This window comes from Caretta caretta, chromosome 18, assembly GCF_965140235.1.
Source record: "Caretta caretta isolate rCarCar2 chromosome 18, rCarCar1.hap1, whole genome shotgun sequence".
Classification (NCBI taxonomy): Eukaryota; Metazoa; Chordata; order Testudines; family Cheloniidae; genus Caretta; species Caretta caretta.
Genome location: NC_134223.1, coordinates 15,399,123 through 15,426,879, shown reverse-complemented (window position 1 = coordinate 15,426,879; position 27,757 = coordinate 15,399,123). Strand labels below are relative to the sequence as shown.

The window sequence follows — 27,757 nt, the reverse complement described above, 5'->3', positions numbered from 1 at the left end:
CGCAGGAGGGAGCGGGCTGGACGCCGCTTGAGGGCGGGGGGTACGAAAGGGAACCTGCTGGCGGAGGCTCTGGAGGTTCCTCACTCAGGTGAGGCGGTGGCTGTGGAGAGGGGCTTGAACCCCTCCTGGGCCTGCAGGGTTTGAAACCGCCCCCCCCCCCGACGCCCAGACGATACTCCGTTGTTCCCCCATCTGTCCCGCGCTCTGGGGGCTCAGGCCCTGCCGGGTGCCCCAGCGTGGGGGGCGAAAGGGAGGGCTCGGGGTCCCCCGCATCCTGGGGTGTAGAAAGCGGGGGCGATGAGGGCTCGGGCCCCCCACATTCTCTGGGGTAGGAGCCAAAGGCTCTGCCTCCCTCTGCAGTTGGGGGAGAGGCCAAAGCCCCCATATTTTGTGGGGGACAAGTCGGCGAGAAGGCCGGGCCCCCCCCCCGCCATCTTCCATACTTGGGGGGGCAACAAAAGGATGGGGAATGACTAATGTCCCTTTTTTACTTCGGTGGGATGAGGCGTGAGGAGGAGAAATGCCCCAGTGTCTCTTCTTGTAACCCCCCACCCCCCCCATATACTCACCTTTTTTAGGGGGGACAGATATTTGGGATTCAAATGGCTCCAGTGCCTTGTCCAGTAACCCCCTCAATACACCCACCTTTCTGAGGGTGGTAGGCTCACGTTTTTGGGTTTCATTTACTGGGCTTCAGAATGAGGAAGGCTTAAAAAGTAAACTAAGTTTGAATGTGACTTAAAATTTGGCATTAAAACAGGCACCGCAAAAATGATACATCTTAGGATCTTCTAAAAAAAACCCAAAAACTTGATTAAAAACAAATGCCTGTCTTAACACTAGTAATTAGTGAAATTCCTGCAATGGGAAGGGGAAGTTGCGCAAAGGTTTCAAAGCTGCAGACAGAAAATAGTTTGTTGTAATATATTTAGCAAGCAATGTGAACCACAGAAAAATAGGGGGTGTGGAGAATACATTCCCTGGCAAAGAAGCTACTGTACATTTTAACTTGGGGAGCGGTTGCAGCATTTTGGTATGTCAGGGGAAGCCAAGGAAATAGAAATCTCTCTTTTCTTCCCAATCCTTACAAATAAATTATATAAAATCCAGACCTCTACCAAGACAAGGAAATGCCACATTTTTAGACTGATTTGACAGTACAGAATCTCTCTCCAATGACAGAATTTTTGTAATGTATTCTTAATTTGAAAAAGTGGGGTTTTTTTCTGATCATAGTTTGGCAGTCCTGGATTTTAGGTTTTGTTTTCAGGAAGTACTTTTTAAAGTGTGTTTGCCAGTTTAATCTCTTTAATTGCACAAGATCGGGCTTAATAAGTATCTAAAGGCATTTGTAAAGCACCTGTAACTGGAGTATGTAACTATACTTTGGCAACAAAACCCTGCCAACATTAATTTCTCTCATCAAACATTGAAGGTATCTGTAACAATTGTCATTGTAGAAGCAGTTATTGCAAACTTCTGGCTGACTGAACAATGATGGCAGTTTTGAGTCACCCAGTGGCTGCTTTATGCATGTTCGAATCATGTAACTCCCTTGCAGTAGAAACAAGGCTTAAAGTGAGTGTAACTTTGCACTCTTGTAGATGGCATGAGGGTCTGTTTCAATGCTTGCAGGAGGCCCCAAATGTACTTAGGTCAATTCTGTCGGTCCCAACTAAACTAGCACTGTCCTTATCATGGGTATGTGTTAGGAGAGCAGGAAAAACAGGTAAGAGGATCTGGAAAAACAAGTCGTCTTTTTTTTTTTTTTTTTTTAAGCTTTCCTTTGTAAGGGATTGTGATAAGCATGGCCCAAATAATTGTCTGTCCTTCTACTGTGTAGGTGTCTTGCTACATGTATTTGAGGTATGAATGAGAACCTAGCAGTACACCATGTTAAATTCCTCCTTCCTGAATAAAAAGTGTTTGTGGAAGATGCAGTACTTCAGTATGAAACTCTGAAAAATTTGGTAAGTGAGAATTTTTTGGCCTTTGCCAAGTATGTGGTTTATGAAACTGGGATCTAATTTATTTTGCCTGTATGATATCCTGACAGTTATGAGCAACTAAAGGTCACTTCAGAACTAAAAATGCATTTGGCAGCAGAATGGAGATGATAAAATTTCAAAATCTTATCTGATAACCACAGACTGAATCCACCTGAAATGTATGCACCAAATTTTTACCACCCACTCACTTCCTTTTTCTTTCTTTTTTTTGTTTTGTTTGGCCTGTATCTGGGGAAAAAAGCAAACAAACTTGTGGATACAATTCTTTCATAATACTTAGTCCTGCCGTGAGTGCAGGGGACTGGACTAGATGACCTCTTGAGGTCCCTTCCAGTCCTATGATTCTATGATTCTGCTAAAAATGCACCTGAGCTAGTATAACTGATGACTATCCTTAAATTAAGTTTTGTTATTTTTAATAAACATTAAGTTATAGAAGCACCCCTGCATCCAGGAAAGGGATAATTTTCTGGTTGTCAGGCTACAAGAACCAAATAAATACTGCTGAGTAAAAATGTAAAGAATGTAGCTTATGCCTATTCGAGCACGTGAGATCAGAGCTGACAATAACTTAAGGTTTTAGTTTTCATTTTTAGCATTTTATGATAGGAAGTATCTAACGTTTAAGGATATGATTCTGTCATTGAGGTCATGGATTCCATGGCTTTCTGGGACCTCCGGGACTTCTTCTGGGACAGAGCCAGAGCAGCGGCCGCTGGAAGAGCTAGCCGGTGGTCAGCGCTGGGGCTACCAGAGCAGTGGCTGCCCAGTCAACCCCAGGGCCACTGAAACAGCTGACCAGCCCCTGCAACAGTTGGCCGGTGGTCAGCCCTGGGGCTGCCAAACAACTGACCAGAGGTCAGCACTGGACCCGCCCGAGCAGCAGCCGGTGTTGGGTCAGCCCCCTGGGGGCTGGAGCAGCAGTGGTCAGCCCCTGCCATGGGAGCAGTGGGAGGGCTGGAGCAGCTACAAAGGCCGGCAGCACTCTGTTTGCCTCCCCTCTTCTCCCCTCCCCCCCCCCCGGGTATTTTTAGGAAAAGTCAGGGACCGGTCACAGGCTTCCATGAATTTTTGCTTATTGCCTGCGACCTGTCCCTGACTTTTCCTAAAAATACCTGTGACAGAATCTTAACCTTACTGCTGTTTAATTGTAATATCTGTGTTTTCAAAATAAAGGATGTTGGCACTTACGGTATAAATACTTTTAGTCTGGGCTCCAGTTTGTGAGTCCTTTTTTTTTTTTAAACCGAAAGTGAAAGCCCTGCCAAATGTAGTACTCACCAGAGAACTGTTTTCTTAATTTGCTTGTAATTTGTTTCATTATGCATTATATTCTGAATAAGCTGTCTCCTCCTGTTATAATGTCATTCTAAAGTTAACAGTATTACATTTCTGATTGCATAGGGCAGTGTTTCCCAAACTTGGGACACCACTCGTTCGGGGAAAGCCCCTGGTGGGCCGGGCCGGTTTGTGTTACCTGCCGTGTCCGCAGGTTCGGCCGATCGTGGCTCCCAGTGGCCAAGGTTCGCTGCTCCAGGCCAATGGGGGCTGCAGGAAGCGGCAGCCGGTACTGCACTGGCCCCCACTGGCCTGCAGCGGCGAACCATGGCCAGTGGGAGCTGCGATTTGGCCGAACCTGCGGACGCAGCAGGTTAAACAAACCGGCCTGGCCCGCCAGGGACTTTCCCTGAGCAAGCGGTGTCCCAAGTTTGGGAACCACTGGCATAGGGGATGCAGTAACTTTTCCCTCTAGTTAAAGTGCTGGCCATGGTGTTCGTAATAAGCCTATTAGTATTTGATAGCTAAAGGCCCATGTAAAATTAATTACATGGTCTTGATTTATTTTCTTGTGGATGGATGTCCGCGGCACAAACTACCATCAAAGTCAGTGCCCTATTTGGCTGTCTTGCACTTTGATTATCATGGAGAATGAACTACTAGAAGCTGTCTTTGCACAAGGTACCTAAACACTTGCAGCAAAGCTTAAGAACTTTCATATGTTTCACCTGATTTATTAATAACAAATTTGAGTTTCTAATTCTGTCTGACTCCTTTCATGAGCGTTATTTTTCATTTAAACAAAATATATGATGTTACCAGCATCGCTTCACTGAATGTCCTATGCCTAATCCGATCAAGTATTCTTAATATATATATACAAGTTTCCACTCTTCTGCATTTATTTGCTAATAGATATTTCTATGAGCAAATATTGGTTCAAATAAAATATAAAAGATGCCTTTATAGTTTGAGAGGGAGAAAGATCAATTCACTGGAAAGATTCAAAGGCATTTTTATCCGATGTCCTATTTCTGCTGGAACAGCTGCAGGGGAGATGTTCTAGTTCAGTACAATCGTTAGCAGCTGTGAACAAGTAGCTGTCCATAAATGTAATTGTCTCATTGCTGATTAGTACTCTAATGTATTTCAGGGATGGAAATATAAGAGGTGTGTGGAGCCTATACCATAAACTTGTGTCCAACAAGAATAAGTACCAGTCATTCTGAAAGCATCTAGTTACTGATGTTTTCTTGTGCGGAAGATATTACATTTTTCTTTCCTGAAAGATAAATATATTTAGATGACAGGAAAATACTTATTTAAATAGTTTTCTCCTCTCTCTTCGATATTTAACTTTAGTACACTAATGAAGCAGGTATTGACAGACATTTGTGTGTAGAGTCCAAAATGATGAAAAATTGATCAGCATCTGGCTATAACAGCTGAGGACATTTTCTCAATGGAAGTCATATATAATCAAAGAGGCAATATTTACCTTTTTGAGGAGCATGAGGTATAGAAGATAAAGACAAATTCTGTCTCTGAGAGTTGGATGTATTAATGAAACTCAAAAAATATTAAAGCTATACACGCCGTCAACAAAAGCTTTTTAAAGATATGGAATTGATTGCAGTGTTGAACTGCCTTGAAAAGTATCAAGAGTAGTGTTGTCTCCCTGTGCCTGTTTATAGCAGCTGAAAATCTGGCCTAAAGTGCTTGTGTCCCTTGTGTGTAGCTCTATAAGTACTCCATGTGATGAATATATTTTTCAGTCAAATGTTTAAAAATGAGAAACGGGTCTACTACCACCAGAAAATTCTAGTCAACATGCTTCCTTAAAGGCCACAAGGAATCTGGATTTGATTTTGGTAATGATCTGGGCAATAGACCAAACAATTTTTTTTTATGTTATGACATTTTTGGATCTTGTTTGTCAATTGCACTGTGAGTTACGAGCAAAGGTTTTAAAACTTTTTGTTTACTATAAAAACATGGAAAACATAGGCTATTTTAAACTGGAATATTTTCCACAAGGTAGGTCATTTTGAAATGTTCACCCTTGTCTTGTGATTAAAACCAGTGTAATCTATATTATTGCATTTTCTTACTAGAGGGGAATTTTGTCACTCAGACGTGACCACTGGATGCATTTCATCTATAGTATTAGTGTACTTTTATTTTGTTTTTTCACCGGTACGATTGAATTTCTAGACTCTTGTCACAGTAAGAGGACATTAAACTAAATTCTATGGAGTCTTATTAAAAGGCTTTATACTTGAAACAAAGCTGCATCTACATACTCAAAGTAGAATTATTCTTAGCATTTATATAACCATTTTACATTTTGATAATCCCAAACAAAGATTAATATTCAGAACACTCTTATGAGGGTAGGTAAGTGTGATCTCTATTTACAAATGTGTAAATTGGGGGGGGGGGGGGGGGAGGAAAGGAATTGAGTGTCTTGCCCAAAGCTGTACAAGAAATAAGTGGCAGAGGCAATATTATCATTCAGGATTTGTTGGCACCTGTTTCTATGCTCTAATCTCTAGACAAGCTGTCTCCTTAAGTAATCTCAGAAGAATGTTGATAATTGAGGTTTTGATTAAAACTAGCGATTGAGGTTTCAAATATGCTGTTGAATAATATACCTTGTTTTCACAAGTGGTTTAGGGACCTATTTTTGAATTACAAATTTGTTTCCATCCTGCCCTAAAGATGTCCAATTTTATAATCTCCAAATCTGAATCTTTTCCAGTCCTTTCAGATGCACTTTTTCTTCTGAAGTATCTCCCTTCAATAGCCCATTGTATAGTTTGAGGTGACCCAAAGATCTTCCTTCCAAATGCAGTGCATTCAGTATGCTCTTTATAACATAGGAGCAAGATATGTGTGATTATCATTCCCGAGGTTCATTAATTCTCTATTATAAATGTCTCATTTTGGAGAACCATTTTGTTCATGGGGGATATATACACTTTGTCTCCAAATACTGTAATCTGCATCAGGAATAGCAAATCTAATCAAGAGCTCAATCTTTTCCTGGAGTCTTCAATTATCAGTGTCAGATAGTGCCAAGTACATAATGAACTTGAACTGACTGCTTCTCATTTGGCAGTGGTGTCACTTTATTCATGTGTACTTTGCAAGTACTCCTTTTCTTTTTGCGAATACAGACTAACACGGCTGTTAGTCTGAAACCTGTCTTTATTCATGTGTGTAAATTTAAATTTGAACTAATGGAATTGGTGAGGTTGTTGAATTGACGCCACTAGCCATCACCTTCAGCCCCCAACTAAAACCTTTCCAATGCATCATCAAGGATCTACAACCTATCCTGAAGGATGACCCATCACTCTCACAGATCTTGGGAGACAGGCCAGTCCTTGCTTACAGAAAGCCCCCCAACCTGAAGCAAATACTCACCAGCAACCACACACCACACAACAGAACCACTAACCCAGGAACCTATCCTTGCAACAAAGCCTGTTGCCAACTGTGTCCACATATCTATTCAGGGAACACCATCATAGGGCCTAATCACATCAGCCCACAATATCAGAGGCTCGTTCACCTGCACATCTACCAATGTGATATATGCCATCATGTGCCAGCAATGCCCCTCTGCCATGTACGTTGGTCAAACTGGACAGTCTCTTCATAAAAGAATAAATGGACACAAATCAGACGTCAAGAATTAGAACATTCAAAAACCAGTTGGAGAGCACTTCAATCTCTCTGGTCACTCGATTACAGACCTAAAAGTTGCAATACTTCAACAAAAAAACTTCAAAAGCAGACTCCAATGAGAGACTGGTGAATTGGAATTAATTTGCAAACTGGATACAATTAACTTCGGCTTGAATAGAGACTGGGAGTGGATGGGTCATTACACAAAGTAAAACTATTTCCCCACGTTTATCACCCCCCTCCCCCCCCCCCAATCCCCACGGTTCCTCAGACGTTCTTGTCAACTGCTGGAAATGACCCCCCTTGATTATCACTACAAAAGGTTCCCCCCGCCCCACTCTCCTGGTAATAACTCACCTTAAGTGATCACTCTGGTTACAGTGTGTATGGTAACACCCATTGTTTCATGTTCTCTATGTATATAAATCTCCCCACTGTATTTTCCACTGAATGCATCCGATGAAGTGAGCTGTAGCTCACGAAAGCTTATGCTCAAATAAATTTGTTAGTCTCTAAGGTGCCACAAGTACTCCTTTTTTTTTTCACTGGAGACTTGACATTCTTTGATGTCCACAGTACAAGGTATCGTGCAGTGTAGTCTTTTCCACATTTGCTCTGCTTGTGTGCTTAAATCATCCCTGGCTGGAGGGACCTCTTCTAGGAGGAAGAGAGAAGCGTGATCTCCATAGTCCATTCAAGTCCTCAGTCTCTAGGCTTGAAAGAGCTGTGAAGGGGGCTAATTATAGTAGTGGTCACGGTGAGGGGTGGACCCTTTTCCAGCCAAGACCACCAAACCTATTGGTCCAATTTTTGGAGTTAGGGACAAGAAGTATGTCTGACTACTTTATCTTTTGGTTTTAACAGAAAGACTTACGAAAGTTAAGATTTAAGGATGTTTTCTCTTAATACAGAAGTCAAATTTGTCTAACATGGTCTATGTGGGTTCCTTTAGCTTTTTTTTTATATATAATTGGTCAACGTTGCATTACCGTGACTCTCAGTAGTTTGGTAATATCATAAATTATTTTAAAATTCACCCACAGGATCCTTTTTATGCCACAGCACTTCAATAACTACTTTCGGTTTATTAAATGATACTGAAGGCTCATCTGGAGCTCTCAGCCTGCAGTCCCCCATTTCTAACTTTTTCTTCTTATTAAACTTCAATCAGGAGGTCTTTCATGTTTCCTCTGAAATACTTTCCCTGCAGGTAAGTAAGGTTTGAAAGTTTTTTTGATTTTTGTTCCATAGTATTTCAGAGGAAAATGGGTCTGGCTACCACACACTTTATTACTTGTAGTGTGTTTCGATAACATGGTGATAACACAGCAAGTGTTTGAACAGCACAGTCAGATCAAGGAGTTGAGGTTACGTTTTTGGTTAGCTAAACTTTATTAGGACTGGGAGAAGGGGATTGACTTCCATTGCGGTCTTTTTGGGCCTGGCTGAAAAAAGTGGGGAAGAGAAGACACATATATGTAACAATAGTTTGAAAAACTACATTCTGCTTTATATGGAGATAGTTTCAAAATAATCTAATTTTAAATTATTGCAGCCAGAAATCCTGACTAGCTAAACTTCTGTTTGAATTCAGTAATGTTGCATCTTAACTTGCAAACTTTATTAAGACTTCAGGTCTCTGTTCTGGGGAGAATAACTATGACATTAACTTTCTGAAGAGCTGTTACTCTGTATCCTGATACCAATCCTTTTGCAGTTCAGTGCTGCAGCCAGAGGAGTCGGTTTTTGTTGTGGCAGGTTTATCAGTGATGGTGCCAGGCAGTAACTGTTCGTATTACAATCCCATTGATTTTTAGATCATGGGTGTGGAATAGTCTCTGCATAGCACTGTTTGGAACAGACTGATAAGGCTCCTTGTTTCCTAGCAACCACACAGTCTGCCATAACCAGAAACCTGCCCCTCTGCAGCTGGAGTGAAAATTCTGAGTGTCTCAAATTTGTACCTTTAAACAAGGTAAGTCTTTCTCCTGTGAGATGCTGAATGTAAAAGCCTTTGTGTTCAGTTAAAATTAACATTTCAGCAGAAGTTTGTTTTGGATGCAGACAGAGAGAGAGAGATTCTACCTTCTTTGTCCTTAATATAGTGTTCCATTCTCTCTCTTTTTATTTAGACATTTCTCATTCCTGGGCATGGCAATGTCATATGTCCTTCTCCTAACTAGACTCATAGCTGAAGTTACAAGCAAATCCACTGAAAGTTTGGTATGTATTATATGTCATAGCTCTGCATGAAGTTTCATTCTGCTATGAATGAAATGGAGTTAAAATTGCCTGTTTATATGCTAAATTCTCTTAGGAAGGAAGTGGGGGTTTTCCCCCTTAAAATGCTGTTTATAGAAGATTTTCTGATCACAGGAAAAGCAGCACACCCAGAACTTGCCTGTAAACATTAATATCAGCTTTTCCTTTCTCCAAGCAGCGTTTGCTGCCAATGATCAATATGATAGGTAGACGGAGCAAATCGTTCCCAACAGGAATGAAGATCTAGCCCTCAGTATTGCAGTATTGATTGGATACTCTGTCTAGACAATTTGGGAGCTAGTGAGGGGAACTTGCTCTGAAGACTGCCTGTCAAAGCTTTGCCCCCCCACCCTGACACAAACCCACTGGCTAGAAGACATGCAGCTGATCACACTCTGAAAAACATAGATAATCATGATTTGAAAAGCTTTTAATCTTTCTAGCTGCTTGGCACTACAAAAGTAGCCCAAAATATGGAAACCTAAAATCAGCTTTAAAAAGCTGCCCGAGCTTACAGGAAACTGCTGCTGCCTATTATTGCACAGTGAATCAGCAGAAATTTATAACCTGTCTCCAGGACAGTTTGACCTACAAGCCTTTGTATGTACCAAGCTGCCTATTTTCTCATTGACTGTGAGCCTTTCTGGTTCTTTCCTGTTCCCTGACTTCCCCTCCCACACTCCACTAACTTGAAGTCTGCCGCAGTCATTACAAGTGTGATTATCTCAACCAGGTCAGGGATAAATCATACACTCTTCCTGATATCCTTGAACCTCATCACTTGCTTGATTAATTGATGACTACATGTAATAACAAATACTATGCTGGGTTGGCTTAGACTGACTTTGACCCTTTAGTCATATGCTTGGATACTAGCCTGATCTTGTGCTACTTTTCACCAAGCTCAGTGCATCTGAGAGTTTTGAGACTTGAACAGCTTGGTATTTTTGAGAAAAAAATCAGATTTAATACAACTGCAAAGTTCCTGGCTCCCAGCTCTGTGCTCAGTCCACTAGCCCATATTGTTTCAGAACATTTTTTTTTAGCCCTATGAGGAAGAAATTGTGTAGCTTAAATGACACTCTCCTGCATTGCAACATGAATATCCAGAGAAAGAATGGCTTTTCTATAAGGGAGGAGTTATGATACTACTATCTGTCTTGCAAAACCACACATTTTTATTTTTAAAATTTGGCATCTGGTATTTGGCTTGTTTACATGAATATGAAGTGCGCTAAAGAGTGCTTTCACTTTATAGTACTGACATCCTAACATTGAGAGAGTTTATTTTTTTATAACGGAGTTCTCCTGTCACTGCATATAAACATCAAAAAGAGAGCAGTTTTAGTCAGTGCGCTGTTTCACATGAGATTAGTTTTTGCCATGATTCTGACATGCATTATGTTTTTCACCTACAATATTAACGCAAAGCTCCCTTTTCTAAAGGTGCTCTATGAAATTAGGAAACTCCAATGCAAATGTGAAGTTTAATAAAAAATCAGCCTTATCCTCACTTTGGAGTATGGGGGAGGAATGAGGACCCTCCGATCTGTGCACAGAGGAGACCTAGCTTAGCTGCCTCTGCAGCAGTCCCCCTAGATCCCACAGAGTGCTCTCTCTGCTAGTCTAAGATCTGTACAAGCGAAAGCAATGAGGACTAAGTGAAATAAGGTAGACATGCATCGTCCCGCACATTTACTATGGAGCCCCCTTTCTGGTGGGGATTCTCTTTCGCAGAGGGTTTCTGGGGCAGCTGTGTCCCAGGGGAGTCCCTGGGGCCACCAGGAGTCAGAGCTGCTCTGAAGCACAGACCCTCACCATGGATGATCCTGGCCTCCTGCCCCCCTGGAATCTGCAGCTTTTTGAGTGGTCCTATGGCCTGTTCTGTAAGGGGCAAAGACAATGATTAGGGAAAATCTGTTACGGCAACCATGCTGAAATTGCCTTCTCCAGGGTTTTACCTCAGGAGAGTGAGATTCAGTCCAAGGAGATGAACTGTACATTGTTCTAGAAAAGTTGGCAAGTGCTTTTAGAAAGTGGTTCTATGAGGTCCCATCCAAAATCAACACGGACATGTACCTTCTTTTACATTTGTTCGCAAAGCCCTAATTTGGGCAGTTGCTGACTGGTCAAAATGATCTCATTGATGTAATCCAACCTGTTCTGTATCCTCTACTGCTGATTATTAAAAATTGACAATGAAGTGTTCATTGATACTGTAATTTGTTCCTTTTTCATTAGTATGTATTGGGTAAGATTGAGCTGTGTTTTTAATAAAGCCAAGAGCTGTGGGAAATGTGCTGTAATGTTTTCTTTTTAGGTTTCACAGCCAGAATGCTGTATGGATGTATTGGATGCTAACAGCACCTGTCCAGTCACTAACCAGTGCAGTCCAGGTAGTGTCTTTGTCCAAGAGAAATTTCCCAGAGCATTTTTTGGTAGCCAGTGGCAAATCACAGAAGCTAATTAATTAGGGACGGAAAGAAAACTTACTGTACACATGCATCTTGAGGAATGTTCTCTGTATGAACACGTGTAACTCTCATGGAAACTGTATGCTCACATGGGGAGGATAGTAGCCTGGCATTGCTGAACTTGTTTTTCAGTTTTCACATAGCATAAAGTGGTATGATGCTAGGTGTACTATAAATTAAGATTTACAAACACATGTGATGCAAAAATACAGTAATATACAGCTAAGGGGGAAGGAAGAAAGACTTAAGCCTTGGCTAATATGATGCAAATGTACTATCTCTTATTGCCAGGAAATGATGTGGGTTCCCTTTTGTGCCACTTAAAGCAGACTTTCAGAGAAATATTAGTTGATTTCCTACCTCCTTTTATCATTCTCCAACAATGCCAGGAGAAAAGATGATCTAACGTTTGTAAAAACCCACCTTTGTTTAAGGTGAAGTGGAAAGCTTTAAAAAAATAACCAAACTCTTCTAGATTCAAGATCAGTAAGAGAACATATAGGCTTCAATATTACTGATTCTCTGAAGAACTAAAGAATTGAAAATCACATTTTTTCTTTCTTATGACTAAAACCGTGGGTTCTGTCTTTTCTTCACATTAGATATTAAAAGGTATCTTAAGGTTCGTTATTTTTCTAAGCTAAATGTTTTGCTGCTCAGTTACTTAAACATTACATGATTATTACATTCATTTCTGTTCTTAAATGATCTGAGATGTGGCACAAACTGTTGTCCATAAGTCTTATAGATTCATATCTTTTTGCATCATGCTATAAAATGTTAAACTATCTGAATATTTGGTGTCAGATAAAGTACTTCGTTGCTTTCTTCTTATTTACTATAGAAAGGCTTTGCCCTTACAGTGGGTATGTTTTGTGTTTAAAATAACTGTCAGGTGTAATTTATTACTAAGGGCATCAAATGCGCAGCTTCCCTCGGAGGAAAACCTACCAGCAGAGCTGTTTTCCAATCAGTGCTCTACTAATAGTGTGCTTTATGGAATAATTGATCCCAGTTTGGCCAAAGGCTGTGGAGGACTGGATTTTAGCCTACATAGTGAGTTTTCGCTTTAGTATCTAGACTGTAGCATGATCTAGCAGGAATATCCTTCTAATAATCAGGCTCCTAAGTCATAAGACACACAGAATGAAGCCACTACTGCTTTATTCTATTAAATAAAATTGGTGTTGAAGACGTGCCTTAACTTTTTTTCCTATCGTATCAAAGATAGAAACTTGTGCATTTAAACATAAAATGAGAGACAGAAGACATCACTCAAGACACAAGTTTTAATCAGTTTTCAACCCTGTGGTAGGATGGCTGATATAAAAGACCCCACTTACCTGTCATGGAATAGTTTAAACAGGATTGAGTCCTTCTAAATTGATGCAAACTGTACAATACCAAAGAAGTTAGGGCAATAGAAAAATACTGTATTATGGGCCACCTTCGTATTGTTCGTTACTAGCCATCAAGTGACTGACAGGGTTGAGTCCAATATATCCTGATTCAGGAGCTCCTTTACTGGTTCTTAGCATCTTTATGCCTCTCTCTCTACCTTAACTTGTGATATCATACACAGACATAGTCTTAAATCTTGCTTTAGCAGCAAGGGGACCCGGAGGGTGCAGGAAAAATATAAGCAGGGAGGTTCCTTCTTTTCTGGTAGTTTTTAAGGGATGGCATGGGGGAATTGGTACAATTTTCCTATTTTTCATAATTTAAAAAACTAAATGGTGAATGGAGCTACATGAAAATAACCTCCTAGCATGTGCTTGCTTATAACTGATTTCTCCTTAATGTCCTTTATATGTGGGATAACACCTTGTTTCCTTGTTGCAGCAGGCACATTAGAAATTAAAGCTCTTTTTTTTTTTTTTTGTGTAGTATGATAGTAAGCAAGAGACATTCCATGCAGGAAGCCTGTGTTCTCAGATGCTTGATTCTGGAGACTAGAAGGATGTTCCTGACATTTCTCATGCCATTTCCAGCTCAGTGTACATTTTGTTCTTGTGCAGGTTGTTACAGAGAGTGGAATGAGGATGGGAGTAGCAGTTGCATTAAATGCAAGAATGAAACCACTCCTGTTGTGTCAACTTACAATCTGACCGATTGTAGAAATAGTAAGTCATCTGCCATCCTCTGGTCCTGAATTTTTTATTTATTTATTTATTTATTTTATTTTTGCACTGGGGTCTCTTTGTACACATTCAGCTCAACCAAGACTGTCCCGTAAGAGATTCTGATGATTTCCATTCCTAATTTTTCTTCTCTGAAATCTCCATCATTCTCAGAGGCCCTGCTGTACCTGAATAGCTTTGGGTGACAAACCCTTCGAAACCCATCAGAACTTTCCTGAAATCAACCAGAAGAGACTGCTGTAGAGCAGTGTGAGGCACAGCATCCCGTAATCTTTAATCCTTTGTCTCCTAAATCTCCTTTAGACACCGTTTGTTTACACAGTAGAATATCTGATCTTTACAACCAAATGCAATGTCCAAACTATATCTTTCTGTGGCTTTTAAGAACTCTCAGTATCTGTAACATGCACAATTTAAACAAATACCAAAATGTTTAAAAAAAACAAAAACAAATTTGCATTAGACAAATAATTAACATTGAATTTCTTGAATGATTTATTCACTATTTTCAGAAACAGGCATTTGCCGTAGGCACATACTAAGGACTCCTTCAGACCTCAAATAGCCCTTTTATTCAGGAAGCTGGACTGCACTATCCCATATGTAAGAGGCCCCATTTCTCATTTTTGTTCTCCATGAGCAGTCCATTCCATTTAATTAATAAATTGTTTAGCAAAATTAGCAGAAGAGCTTGAGATGCTTCCTGTAAGGGCAATGCAGTAATAAACACTTTTGCCAGAAGAGGGTGATCACACTCCTCTTCTTTATCTCTCCTGGGAAGTGGTAGAGGGGCTGTTATCGCATGAGAGAAACCAGGCATCAATATGATATGATGGCTTATGTCACTCAAAACCTTTACTAAATCTGCTCTGAATTTAATGCTTCATAAAAATGCATTTTTCCCCATGTAGCTGGTACCAGAGGAATGAATTTGCAAATGAATATAAGTACCGTAACCCCCTTTCTACAGAATATAGGTAAGTAAATGGAATTGTCTTGTATTGGGGGGTAGCCACTCTAAAGCTTTTCCTGTTGTCACCTGTACGTGCTTGACAGCATAGCGTTGGATACAATCTCAGTAAGATGTTTTCTCCCATATTTTTAAGCATAGCAGCCATTTTAGAGTGTTTAATTATTCCAGACTGTAGGAGGTTTTATTCTTTTTTTTAAAAAAGCCAGATTTTGAGATAACCACTTCTTTTACAGGATGGTGTTTGGTCATGAAGCAGTTTGCTCAGAGAGAAACAGTTATGCCAGTTACTTGCCAGCTGATTTTTAAACCTGATGCTGCAACAAGTGTTGTGGGATCTTTTTGGTATGCCAGTTGTCAATTCTAATTAGATCTGATGCCTGATGAGTTTGACTGGCTCTTCTAGGGCTTGAAACTTTTTGTTTCTGGAGCTGGTTGTAAACTGCACCAGTCACTTCAACTTGACTCCTTACATGTATTGTTTCACTTGTACTGCAAGCAAATATGAATTGAAAATAATTAGATTGCTGAAGTATGGACCACTACTGGAGGTAGGATCCCAGACAAGGTGACTCGGTGAACAGTATCTAGTATAACTACTTAATGTGAAAAGAACAGGAGTACTTGTGGCACCTTAGAGTCTAACAAATTTATTTGAGCATAAGCTTTCATGGGCTACAGCCCACTTCATCAGATGCATAGAATGGAACATCTAGTAAGAAGATATATATATATATATATATATATATATATATATACACACACACAGATACAGAGAACATGAAAAGGTGGAGTAAGAAGCTAATTAATTAAGATGAGCTATTATCAGCAGGGAAAAAAACTTTCGTAGTGATAATCAAGATGGCCCATTTAGACAGTTGACAAGAAGGTGTGAGGATACTTAACATGGGGAAATAGATTCAATATGTGTAATAACCCAGCCAGTCCCAGTCTTTATTCAAACCCAAGTTAATGGCATCTAGTTTGCATATTAATTCAAGCTCAGCAGTTTCTCGTTGGAGTCTGTTTTTGAAGCTTTTCTGTTGCAAAATTGCCACCTTTAAGTCTGTTACGGAGTGGCCAGAGAAGTTGAAGTGTTCTCCTACCAGTTTTTGAATGTTATGATTCCTGATGTCAGATTTGTGTCCATTTATTCTTTTGCGTAGAGACTGTCCAGTTTGGCCAATGTACATGGCAGAGGGGCATTGCTGGCACATGATGGCATATAATGTGAATGCTCTTGAAGTGAGAGGGTAAATGGTATAGTCATAAACAAGATTCATGTACAGTTGGATGCTATAAAAGCGCCTCTGAGACAGCTCTGCCAGTGCACGTAAATCTTGACCTGCAGCACCACTTGCTATTGTATCCCTGTACTTCTCTGGCAGAACCCGCCAGAGAGGCCCAGTTGTGTTATCTTATGACCTGCACAGAAGGGGAGTGGGGGCTCTTGGATGTGAGTAAGCTGAAACAGCTATTGATAGGAGCCTCATGATTCCTGGTTTCTCAATCAAGTTCTAGTTTATGATGAGTATAAAACAAATGCTGCTTATTTCCTTTTGTACTACGTGTGATGTAACAGAGGTAAATCGCCTTTGCAACCGGCCCCGTGAAACTTGTACCCACATGGTAAAGAAGAAGAGCTATCCTGCCCAGGGAAACTGAGGACTAATATATAGCTTTAAAAAAAAAAAGGAATTGCAAGATCTAGGGAATAGCTTTGGGAACTTAAGACAACCTATGTAGTGTTATACTAAAAATTTCACTATGCCAAGTGTTCAAAATCTCATTAAACATCTTTTGTCCCTGATCCTGAATGAAACAAATTAAAAACAGAATGAAGCCAGAATTTAAACTGAGGTAAAGTCTTTGTATTCCATTTACTGTAAATACCAGAGATGTGGTGTATCTGCTCGTTCTCTGTCCTGAACAGAAGAATTTCAGCATTCCTCTGCTTCATAAAATAAATCTATGCCACCTCATGTGATCATGACCTTAAACAAAATATGTTAAGCAAATTGAGCAAATATTTTGGAGAAATTTTTTTGCTAGTGTCTAACTTCCCTTTGAGGCATTACAAATAGGCCATTTTGAAGGCAGAATACCGGATTTAATGACCAATGGCCTGACTCCATCCTGTATTGGGCAATTTAACTTTACTTTAAGCGTTCTTATTATTTTGGTTACTAATCCACTTTTGTTCAGTGCCTGGCAACACCAGGTTTGAAAAGGATAAAGAAGGAAACACTTGGCACAAAAATCTATGGCTATCTTGAGGAAAACATAGAATTAAAATAGTGTAGGTAGAGACTAAAACACAGCAAAATTAGTGTTGGAGGATTTTTCCTGACAATTTTGATGAGGTTTTCTGTCTGATATTTTGATACACAAAAGGAATGTTCTTCTCTCATCTAAATGTAAGGAAGTTTATTCTGTATTCTCTATAGCACTGATGGGAGAATAAATCCCTTTGCCCCTTGTATCATAAGGGTTTCTAGTAAATAATAGGCTATTTCTTCTGGTTTCACAGGGGGCCCAGAAGTGGCCGCCTCTCTCATTTTAGGGACATTCTTCATCAGTTTATTCCTGATACTGTCTGTGGCTTCATTCTTCTACCTCAAACGTGCCAATAAACTTCCAAATATGTTCTACAGAAGAAACAAAGGTAAAGTGTTTCTTAGTCATTCTCTGTTTCATCATTTATTTACAGTTTAGCTGGGAATTTGAGAGAAGGCCAAAACCTTTTCCATATGTTTTAGAGTTCCATGTTCCACATTATTTTTAATATACATATTGTAATCTGTTCTGTGCACTTCTGTACTGGGACCAGTGCAGTCCTACATATGTGTAAATGAACTGGAAAAAGCGGTAAACAGTGAAGTGGGAACATTTGCAGATGATACAAAATTACTCAAGATAGTTAAGTCCAAAGCAGATTGCGAACAGTTACAAAGGGAAAAGGAGTACTTGTGGCACCTTAGAGACTAACCAATTTATTTGAGCATGAGCTTTCGTGAGCTACAGCTCTCAGCTGTAGCTCACGAAAGCTCATGCTCAAATAAATTGGTTAGTCTCTAAGGTGCCACAAGTACTCCTTTTCTTTTTGCGAATACAGACTAACACGGCTGTTCCTCTGAAACCTGTCAGTTACAAAGGGATCTCACAAAACTGGGTGACTGGGCTACAAAAATGGCAGATGAAATTCAATGGTGGTAAATGCAAAGTAATGCACATTGGAAAACCTAATCCCAACTATACATACAAAATAATGGGGTCTAAATTAGCTCTTAAGAAAGAGAGCTTGGAGTCATTGTGGTTAGTTCTCTGGAAACATCCGCTCAATGTGCAGTGGCCATCAAAAAAGCTAACAATGATAGGAACCGTTAGGAAAGGGATAGATAAGACCATAAATATCATAATATCACTCTATAAATCCATGTTATGCCCATACACTGAACACTGCATGCAGTTCTGGTTGACCCTTCTCAAAAAAGATCTATTAGAAATGGAAGAAGTACAGAGAAGGGCAACAAAAATGATGAAGGGTATGGGTTCTAGATAGATTTATGTGTAGTGCGGGGGAGGAGCCGGTGGTCATGGTACATGTAGGTACCAATGACATAGGGAAGGATAGGAGAGAGGTCCTGGAGGCCAAATTTTGGCTGCTAGGTAAGAGATTGAAGTCCAGGACCTCTATTGTAGCACTCTCTGAAATGCTTCCAGTCCCACTTGCAGGGCGAGTTAGTCAGGCAGAACTGAAGGATCTCAATGCGTGGATGAGACAATGGTGTAGGGAGGAGGGGGTTAAGATTTATTAGGAACTGGGGAAACTTTTGGGAAAGTGGGAGCCTGTACAGGAAGGATGGGCTCCACATAAACCAGAATGGAACCAGATTGCTGGCACTTAAAATTAAAAAGACCATAGAGCAGTTTTAAAAGTATTAAATATTAATACATACTCTGGTTTAATTAATAAGTAAAAAGTGATTTTATTAAATACAGAAAGTAGGATTTAAGTGGCTCCAAGTAGTAACAGACAGAACAAAGTGAATTACCAAGCAAAATAAAATAAAACACGCAAGTCTACGTCTAGTACAGTAATAAAAACTGAATACAGATAAAATCTCACCATTAGAGATGTTTCAATAAATTTCTTTCACAGACTGCAAAAAGAAAAGGAGTACTTGTGGCACCTTAGAGACTAACCAATAAATTTGTTAGTCTCTAAGGTGCCACAAGTACTCCTTTTCTTTTTGCAGATACAGACTAACACGGCTGCTACTCTGAAACCTCTCACAGACTGGACACCTTCCTAGTCTGGGCACAATCCTTTCCCCTGGTACAGCCCTTGTTCCAGCTCAGGTGGTAGCTAGGGGATTCCTCATGATGGCCGTCTCCTTTGTTATATGGCTTTGGTACAAGGCAGGAATCCTTTGTCTCTCTGGGTGCCCCCCGCCCCACCCTCTAAATGGAAAAGCACCAGAATTAAGTATTTCAGTACCAGGTGATATGGTCACATTTCCTGTGAGACCCCAGGCCTTCATTGCTCCCAGCCTGACTCACAGGAAGGCCTGCCTGCGAACAGAGCAGTCAATTGTTCTGGTTGATGGGAGCCATCAAGATTCCAAACCACCATTAATGGCCCACACTTTGCATAACTACAGTAGGCCCTCAAAGTTATTTTTCATATTTCTAGTTTCAGATACAAGAGTGATGCATTTATACAAACAGGATAACCACACTCAGTAGATTATAAGCTTTGTCATGATACCTTAAAAGAGACCTTTTGCATGAAGCATATTTTAGTTACATTATATTCACACTCATCAGCGTACTTTTATAAAATCATACAGAGTGCATCACACCCAGTATGGTCATTCTTATGTTCATATGCCCTGAGTAAACACTTCCTCTGCATACCCTGTATGGTTTTTGTGGCAATACAGAATTTATCTATTTTCAGTTTCGTTTTTGCATGAATGATTCTTGTGCAGCGTCAGTGACAAACACCAGTTAAATTATTTTGTGGTGTCAAAGGGTCCAGCAATCCAGCCCTTCACACTAGATGGTACTAAATGGTCTATATCTGGGGTACAAACTCATGATCTATATCTGGGGTACACACTCATGCTATGTGGACAGGAAGCATTTTTGTAGCATTTGACAATAATATTTTTCATCCAAGGCGCTCCAAACACTTTGGAAAGTTTTATTAAGCCCCACAACACTGTTGTCCTATATGAGTTTTACAGATAGGGAAACTGATCCACAGACGGACAAGGGATTTACCCAAGAAGAGGTGGCAGCAGCAGAATTAGGAAGAGAACTAAAGATTCCTGAAAAAGAACGAGGAGGACTTGTGGCACCTTAGAGACTAACAAATGTATTTGAGCATAAGCTTTCGTGAGCTACAGCTCACTTCATCAGATGCATTCATTCCCCACCCCCCGCCCGCCCCGCTCTCCTGCTGGTAATAGCTCACCTTACCTTATCACTCTGGTTGCAGTGTGTATAGTAACACCCATTGTTTCATGTTCTCTGTGTATATAAATCTCCCCTCTGTATTGTCCACTGAATGCATCCGATGAAGTGAGCTGTAGCTCATGAAAGCTTATGCTCAAATAAATTGGTTAGTCTCTAAGGTGCCACAAGTACTCCTTTTCTTTTTGCGAATACAGACTAACACGGCTGCTGCTCTGAAACCTGTCAAAAGATTCCTGGTTATTCCTCTGCTCTAACCACTACACTTGCCTCTGTGTTTCACATGGGGTTATTTGGGATCTCCAGAAACAGAGGAATGACCTGTTTTATGACCAGAATTCTTTCATTTTATTGTGAACTCTCCCCCACCCACCTTAGTTTCTGCTTTTGTAGAACGATATTGGAAAGAAATGTAAATCTGAAATGCAGCTGTGTAACTATAATCTAATGAGTTGAATTCATCCCTGTGGTAACTCATGAAAGCCAATAGAATTATACCAGGTATAAATTTTGTCCAATATGTAATTTTTATGGAGTCAGCTAGATTTTTCACACTCTCTCTTCAGTTGCAGAATCTTTGTAAAACAATTCTGCGTACATTATTGCACCCTAACCTTTCCTGGTCAGAGAGCAAGTGTGTAAATATGGTGTATCTAACTTCTGCACAGTAAATTTTGAAATAATATAGAAATGTATCTATATTTCTCTACTTGTCCCGACCCCTTCTCTGCCAACCCCACATGTAATAGCTGCCATTTAAGAGATTCTACCAGTTTAACAATGAGCTACTCTTAGTCAGATCCATCCACTGATCAGCTGGATACCCCCTCACCTCCATTTAGCTTCTAACAGAGCCAATTCAAAACAAGACAGTCTCAACACAAATCAGTAAATAAGAGCAATACACAAGCAAGGAGGAACATGAGATCAAAGTGACACACGTAAACTTAATTGCATAGCACAGTTCCATTGAATTTGGTGCCAATAATAGACACCTAGACGCTAAGCTATTTTGTGCTAAAGAAACTGTTAGTATCATGAAAACTGACGAATTGAAACCTGTTCTTACAAGTTTCTTTCAATAGGTTTAGGTACCACAGGTCTCCCTTTGGGTGTTTATAAGTGGGTCAAGAGCTATCATACTGTGACATCTAATCTGGCAGGTCACCAAACTTGTGCTGTTTAACAACATTTAGACTAGAATTTCCACTTTTTGTGCTGCTAGTTCTCTTTTGTCCTAACATGTCACAATGTTGAAACTGAGGTTTTTATCTGAGGGAGAAGAGTTAAGAGCCCACTGGAGGGAATCTCTTAGGACTTCTGCCAGGCTGAATTTCATTTTGCCTGGCTATTTGCTTTGTTGTCAGTAAAGGTTAGTATCTCCCAGTTTCTTCTGCTGCTTCTGACTCCTATATCCTTCTCTCTCCACATCATTTGCTGCCTTCACACACTGACAGCTAGCTTCTACTGCTTTCCTTCCATGGCAGCTCCTTCAAGGCAAAGTGATGCCTCCTCAGGGAGCAAAATAAGAACTGATTTAACCCTGTAGAAATAACTGTTTCCTGGAGAGCTTGAGAATCCTATGTCCTTAATGCACAAAAGCATCTTCTGGGCAACGTGCTCTGATTTCAAAATACTCTTGTACTGATGTCTCCTTCTAAGCAATGGAGGGAGAATTCTCCCTCGAGTGTTGGTTGGGATATTGGGCCTATCAGATTGTTCATTGTGAAGAATTTCTTCTATACATAAGCAATTGAAGGAAACAGTTCCAACCTTCTAGAACAATAACGGCCTCTCTCCTTCCCCCTTAGCATCAGTTCTGCAGCCCAGTGAAACAGTAAGTAAAATCATTCCTTCTAAGGGATATAAACAAATAGTGTTAATTATTTATAGGGATACTGTCCGGTCAAATTTTTGGCCCAAATCTACCATTTTGTAGAAATGAAACTGTTACAAAACCTAAACTAAAAAGAACTGTCCCTGAAGTACTTTTAAAATTTCAATCAGAACCATTTAAAACCAGATATTCCCCTTCAGTTTTTATCGCCCAAACTTTGCAGCATTGTACTGGTATATGAGAAATTGGAAGCAGAATTAACTAATAAAATAAAGCGAGTCTCACAAGTTTGTTGTCCTGAGAAAAATGCAAAAGTAAACACAGCGTTAATAATGAGAAAATATATTTTTTACATTTTATTCTTTTAGCACAAGTGCGGACATTTTGCTTATTAAAAATAATTGTAACCTTAGTGTCCACTTCTAATTTCTGTAATATTAGAAAATGCAAAGATCTTTTATATTTTACTTGGCCCTTATTCTGTTCTGCAGGCATCAATGATACCTCCACCTACTTCTTCAGGTAAGGATCTGTTCCATGTTTGAGGGATCTTTAAACTTTATTGTGAATATTTTCACCTCCAACAACTTGCTCTGGTAGCTTTTTTTTTTTTCTTTCCCCTTGTTAGCTTGTAGTTAAGAAATACAAAACTACCTAGGAATATCCCCAAAAATCTGAATCTCATTGTGGGAATGCCAGGAATACCCATAAGTAAACATATATAAACTCCAGAATTCAAACCACAAAGTCTGTTCAGGGGACAGAAGTATGACAGTGTCTGTAATATTAACTTTTTTGTTAATCTAGTGTCATTTGAGTAATTAACATGGACAACTTCATTATCTAGTAGAAGTGCTGCTTCCTTAATGGTATCTCTGGCAGCTAGGAGATAGACAGCTTAGAAATAGATGGATGAGGGTTCAGGTTTTCAGAGGTGTTCAAAAACTGAATTATTCAGGATGGGACATGTTTTCAGGGCTGGAACATCTTGAGGATTCCTGGGTGGCTCATTTTCAGGCTCACTGGATTGAAGCATGTCACACCTCTTCTAACAAATTACACTTACATGGTGTTTGGAACATGCAAATTGGTGGGGGCAGGGTTTGGAAAGGCTGTATTAAGCATGAAAAATTCAGGCAGTAACCCGTTCTCTGGATTGGTGCTCATCTAACCAGTCCTCTTTTGTTCGTTCTTTTTAAACGCACATTCTTTCAAGCAGTGCTGAGTGTATGATTAAATAATCCATTCTAGGGATGTCTTTATTTATTCTTAACAAACCTCTACTGAGAATTGCAGGAAAAAAGCAGACACAGAGGCCACCAAAAAAAGCAGCAATACACTAACAAATATTATTCTCAAAGCTGTAGCTATCTGTGATGCTGATGTGCAAACAAGAAAGCTTAATGAAACAAACAGAATATCTTCAGAATATTGTCTGAAACAGAATATTGGCTACTTCTCCATTCAAAACATGGGAGAAGGTGAAATCAATCACTCTTTGTCAAAGAAAAAAGTAAGCACTCTTTCAAGTTTCAAGTATTTCTGAAAACAATGCAAAGTCAAAAACGAATTCAGTGATACGTAACATTACAAATACTACAAAACTGTATTTGCTTATTTCACATGTAGGTATCAAAGAAACTTGTACTGCCTAATAGGGTAAATCTAATTATTTAATCAGGACACTACTGAAAACTAGTGTACACTGTATAGTAGAACCTCAGAGTTACGAACACCTCAGGAATGGAGGTTGTTCGTAACTCTGAACAAAACGTTATGGTGGTTCTTTCAAAAGTTTACAACTGAACGTTGGCTTAATACAGCTTCGAAACTTTACTATGCAGAAAAAAAATGCTGCTTTTAACCATCTTCATTTAAATGAAACAAGCACAGAAACAGTTTCCTTAAAGGGAAGTTTAAAAAAAAAATTGACGTTATATTTTTTAGTAATTTAACAGTACTGTACTGTATTTGCTCTTGTTTGTTTGTTTTGTTTGTTTGTTTTTTCTCTGCTGCTGCCTGATTGTGCACTTCTGGTTCCAAATGTGGTGTGTGGTTGACCGGTCTGTTTGGAACTCTGCAATTCTACTCTATATGTCTGATCTGTGTACTCTGAAGATAATGGTGAAACTCATATCGACTTTAAAGGAAGACCAATCAAGCCTTCCAGGAACTGGATAAAATGTTGTTGGGGGAGGGGGATTTTAAACAAGCCAAACTATTTACTTTCATTGTGTGGGTGTATGTGGATTATTTTAAAATCTAAGCTGCAAGAATTAAGATTTAAATCTTGGTTACCACAATCTTAATTTTAGGCCTTCCTGCAGGCAGCATGCTGACTCTAAGGCTATGGCTACACTACGAGGCTTTTAGCGACACGGCTGTGCCACTACAACCATGCCACTAAAAGGCATGCAGTGTAGCTGCTGCCGACAAAAAACTCTCCAGCTCTCTCCTGCCTCACGGGTGGCAGCAGCGTTGTTGGCAGGAGAGCGTTCCTGCCGACAAAGCACTGTTCACACTGACGCTTTTCGTCAGTAAAACTTTTGTCATTTGGGGGTGTACGTGTGCTTTTTAACACCCCTGAACAATAAAAGTTTTGCTGACGAAGTGCCAGTGTAGACAAAGCCCTTGTCTGAATTTGTTCTGGGCTTCAGGGAGATATAATCTAATAGAACCAGGAACTCCTGAATTCTAATCTTGGCTCTGATCCTGAGAGCCTGAGTGGGTGCAAGTGTCTTAGCCTCTCTGCCTTGGTTCCTATAGCCATAAAACATGAATAATATGTGGCTTATCTTTGTAAGGCTGAAGATAGAAATAATAATGGAAACACTGGTATCCAATGAGCACCCAGTTCAATAAGTAACTTAAGTGCTTTCTTCAGAAGAGGTGCATTAGTGGGCTTTCTTAATCTTTAGTCATCGGTCGAATTTTCTTCTCTATATTCCAGAATAACAATAGCTACTTTTGGATCATTGGCTGATGTGTTTAGGTATGAATTAATTATGAAGACATGACTAGATAGCAGTTGCTAACTGTGTGTCTGTGCCCACCCTTTCAGTTCGAAAGCCACGCTATGTCAGACGAGAGCGGTCGTTAGTGATGTCTGCATCCACTGCTATGATCCCTTCTGCAGAAACCAGGGTCAGCAATGTTTAGCCTTCAAAACTTTCCTGAGGACTTAATAAATATGCACAGTGTTGGAGAAACTTTCCGTAGCCACTGGAATGCCAGGAAAATGTCAGGAGCAGCTGACCTAAAAGCAAACCGAGCCACTGTGTCAAATGGGTTTGTGCCAAACGTGGACAGAGGAATTGAACTAATGCAAACGTGATGACTATAGGAAATATCCAGTTCTGTGAACTGCTTTGATGGGCTTGAAAAGCACTTTTCTAGCTCTGTGGCTTCATTTGTCTCCTAACAGAAGCTATGTTAAAATCTGCAAAGAGTCTGCCTTTTTTGGAACACTTTCAGCTTTGGCAAGATCCATTTTCCTGCATTGTGATCAGCTGTCTGGTTGTAGAGCAGAAGCCCTCAGTGCAGCAGGCCAACACAGAGTTTTGGAGGTGGGCTTGTTTAAAGGACACGTTTGTAAATGTTAACTCTAAGTGCCATGGCTTTAATGCTGCAGGAAAATACAAATGTATTTTACATGAAGTATCTCAATGCAAAAATTGATGCCTTCAGAAGCATCTTCTTCAGCTTCTCAGTCATAGAGGACCATGGTTTATAACTGTAAGTTTAGACCCACCTGTATCCAGATATTGTCATCCTAAGTGCTGCTGAAGACTGTGGTCAGTATGGGTCTGAACCAAAGCCCATGAAGTTGATGGGAGTTTCTCCAGTGAATTTCATGGGCTTTTAGATCAGGCCCTACATGAGGATCCATTTGCTGTGGCTTTGTAGTTGATAAGCTGCTATTTCTGCCCCACTGAGACACCCAGCCTTCCCTCATTCCAGCATTTCCTGAGGGTGGCTGTTGCAGTGTAAAGGAAGGCACACTCTGTAAGCTAGGTTGAGCCACCCTGAGCACTTACACACTGATTTCAACTGGAGTTGTCATGGGAATTCTCAAGTAAGGGTTTCCCTAACACAACACAAGTCAGGGTTTCCCCAATCTAATCCTCCATTTGTGTGCATGAGGCCTACAGATCAGCACCTTAGCCTTTGACTTCCCCCACACATCACCTGCCTTTGTTTAAACCTCACTACCACAATGGGTTCTTTAGAGGAAATGACTCATGGTGGATTTTTGTCACTAGCCAATGGTAGCCATCATGATTTCAAGAACACAACAATTGATCCTTATCTCTAAAAATGCTAAAGTAGCTGTCTTTGGCCAATGTGACACCAATGTGGAGAGTGTAAACCTCATGATTCAAATACCCACTCTGCCTATGGCCAGAGGCTTGTTCAAAGCTTATAGAGTTAAGGTTTGGGGTGGGGGCAGGGAGGAGCTACTAGTCTTTTTTTATTGGATATCTATTTTATGCACATTTTAATGTAGTGTAAACTGTTTGAATTTCTTACCTGAGAATGGAACCTCTCATTTTGCAGCTTTCCTCTAGTGAGGTCAAAGACAGTGGGGCTAAAGAGGAAACTGAAGGAGCAGGGCCTGCTAACCATACACATTGAACTACTATATGTAAAACTTTGACTCCCCTGCTATGGTTAAATCCAACCTAGTTTTAATTGCTATTTTTTCTGTCTGCTAAAACTTAACAGCCGCAGTCAGTCAGGCCGTTTGAGAGGGGAAGCTTCTGTATGTAAGTACTGTATGTGTATAGTTTGTCTATCCGCAAACCAGGAGGTGGGTGTTTTGTCAGAGTTACTGTTTATGTCTGTTCTCTACATGTCAATAGGATTTACCTCTGATACAAATGACATTTTGAGGTGATAGGAAGGCATAGGGGCTATGAACTGATGAAGTGTCAGAAACAACTTAACCTTATAGGAAAAAGAAGTAACTATGCAATGATACAATGCAAAGATATTACATCTTTAATGGGAGGAAGTTTCTGCTTATGAATCTGCCGATGAAACTGCATCCTTGCATGGCATAGTTGCTCATCAATTCTTTCCATACATAAATCATTGATGAGTCATTCTCTCCATTGCTCTGAGGGGACTGTCACTGGCCCATGTCACTGCTACATGTATGTATCTGTCTGATGAACCCTGTCTGAGCCTCAAGTGCATCACTGTAACAGTTTAGTGCCAAGTATTAGATGCTTTGTCCTTCTCCCCTCACGCCCAAGACAGAGTTCAGGTTTCGCAGTGCTAACGTAACTTTCTGTCAAACTTTTTGAACACAGCAAATGTTATTCCCATGGGCTTTGTAGTTTGCTCAGATCACTTTAATGTTGTCTGACCCAACTGGATCCGTGGACAGAACCTCGTTAGTTTTTGTTGTTGTTGTTGTTTTGCACTGTCATGTTAAATGCATAGTGTGGAGTTGTTGTTTTCTCCCCCATACAGTTGGCTTTATTGAACACTTGATGACTGAGTCTTGAGCTGTAAATGGTTAATTCAAGGACAAAGGACTGATATTTAATGTACTGGGGTATTTTTAAATTGTGCCAAAATAAACACCTTTCAGCTTTTTTAACTAT

The 27,757-nt window shown here is 40.1% G+C and overlaps 1 protein-coding gene across 3 annotated transcripts; it reads left to right on the top strand.

Annotated features, from left to right (window-relative positions):
- On the top strand, positions 1 to 27,757 carry C18H1orf159 (chromosome 18 C1orf159 homolog). Of its 3 annotated transcripts, none has more exons than XM_048825324.2 (10): positions 1 to 88; positions 1,844 to 1,970; positions 9,113 to 9,203; positions 11,563 to 11,638; positions 13,735 to 13,839; positions 14,769 to 14,834; positions 17,358 to 17,492; positions 22,120 to 22,145; positions 22,637 to 22,667; positions 25,207 to 27,757. In XM_048825324.2, the coding sequence occupies exons 3-10, from the start codon at positions 9,132 to 9,134 to the stop codon at positions 25,302 to 25,304; spliced, it is 609 nt and encodes a 202-aa protein (XP_048681281.1). In that variant the 5' UTR covers positions 1 to 88; positions 1,844 to 1,970; positions 9,113 to 9,131; the 3' UTR covers positions 25,305 to 27,757. The 3 variants fall into 3 exon arrangements, with proteins under 3 accessions (XP_048681281.1, XP_074977208.1, XP_074977209.1); XM_075121107.1 differs by having other exon boundaries at positions 23,507 to 27,757; XM_075121108.1 differs by lacking the exons at positions 1 to 88; positions 1,844 to 1,970 and adding an exon at positions 8,801 to 8,955 and having other exon boundaries at positions 23,507 to 27,757.

Coding starts and splice junctions, on each gene's coding strand:
- C18H1orf159 (XM_075121107.1), top strand. CDS start 9,132: ATGGCAATGTCATATGTCCTTCTCCTAACTAGACTCATAGCTGAAGTT. Junction 17,493..22,119: donor GTTCTACAGAAGAAACAAAG/GTAAAGTGTTTC, acceptor CTTCCCCCTTAG/CATCAGTTCTGCAGCCCAGT. Junction 22,668..23,506: donor ACCTCCACCTACTTCTTCAG/GTAAGGATCTGT, acceptor TTATTCTCAAAG/CTGTAGCTATCTGTGATGCT.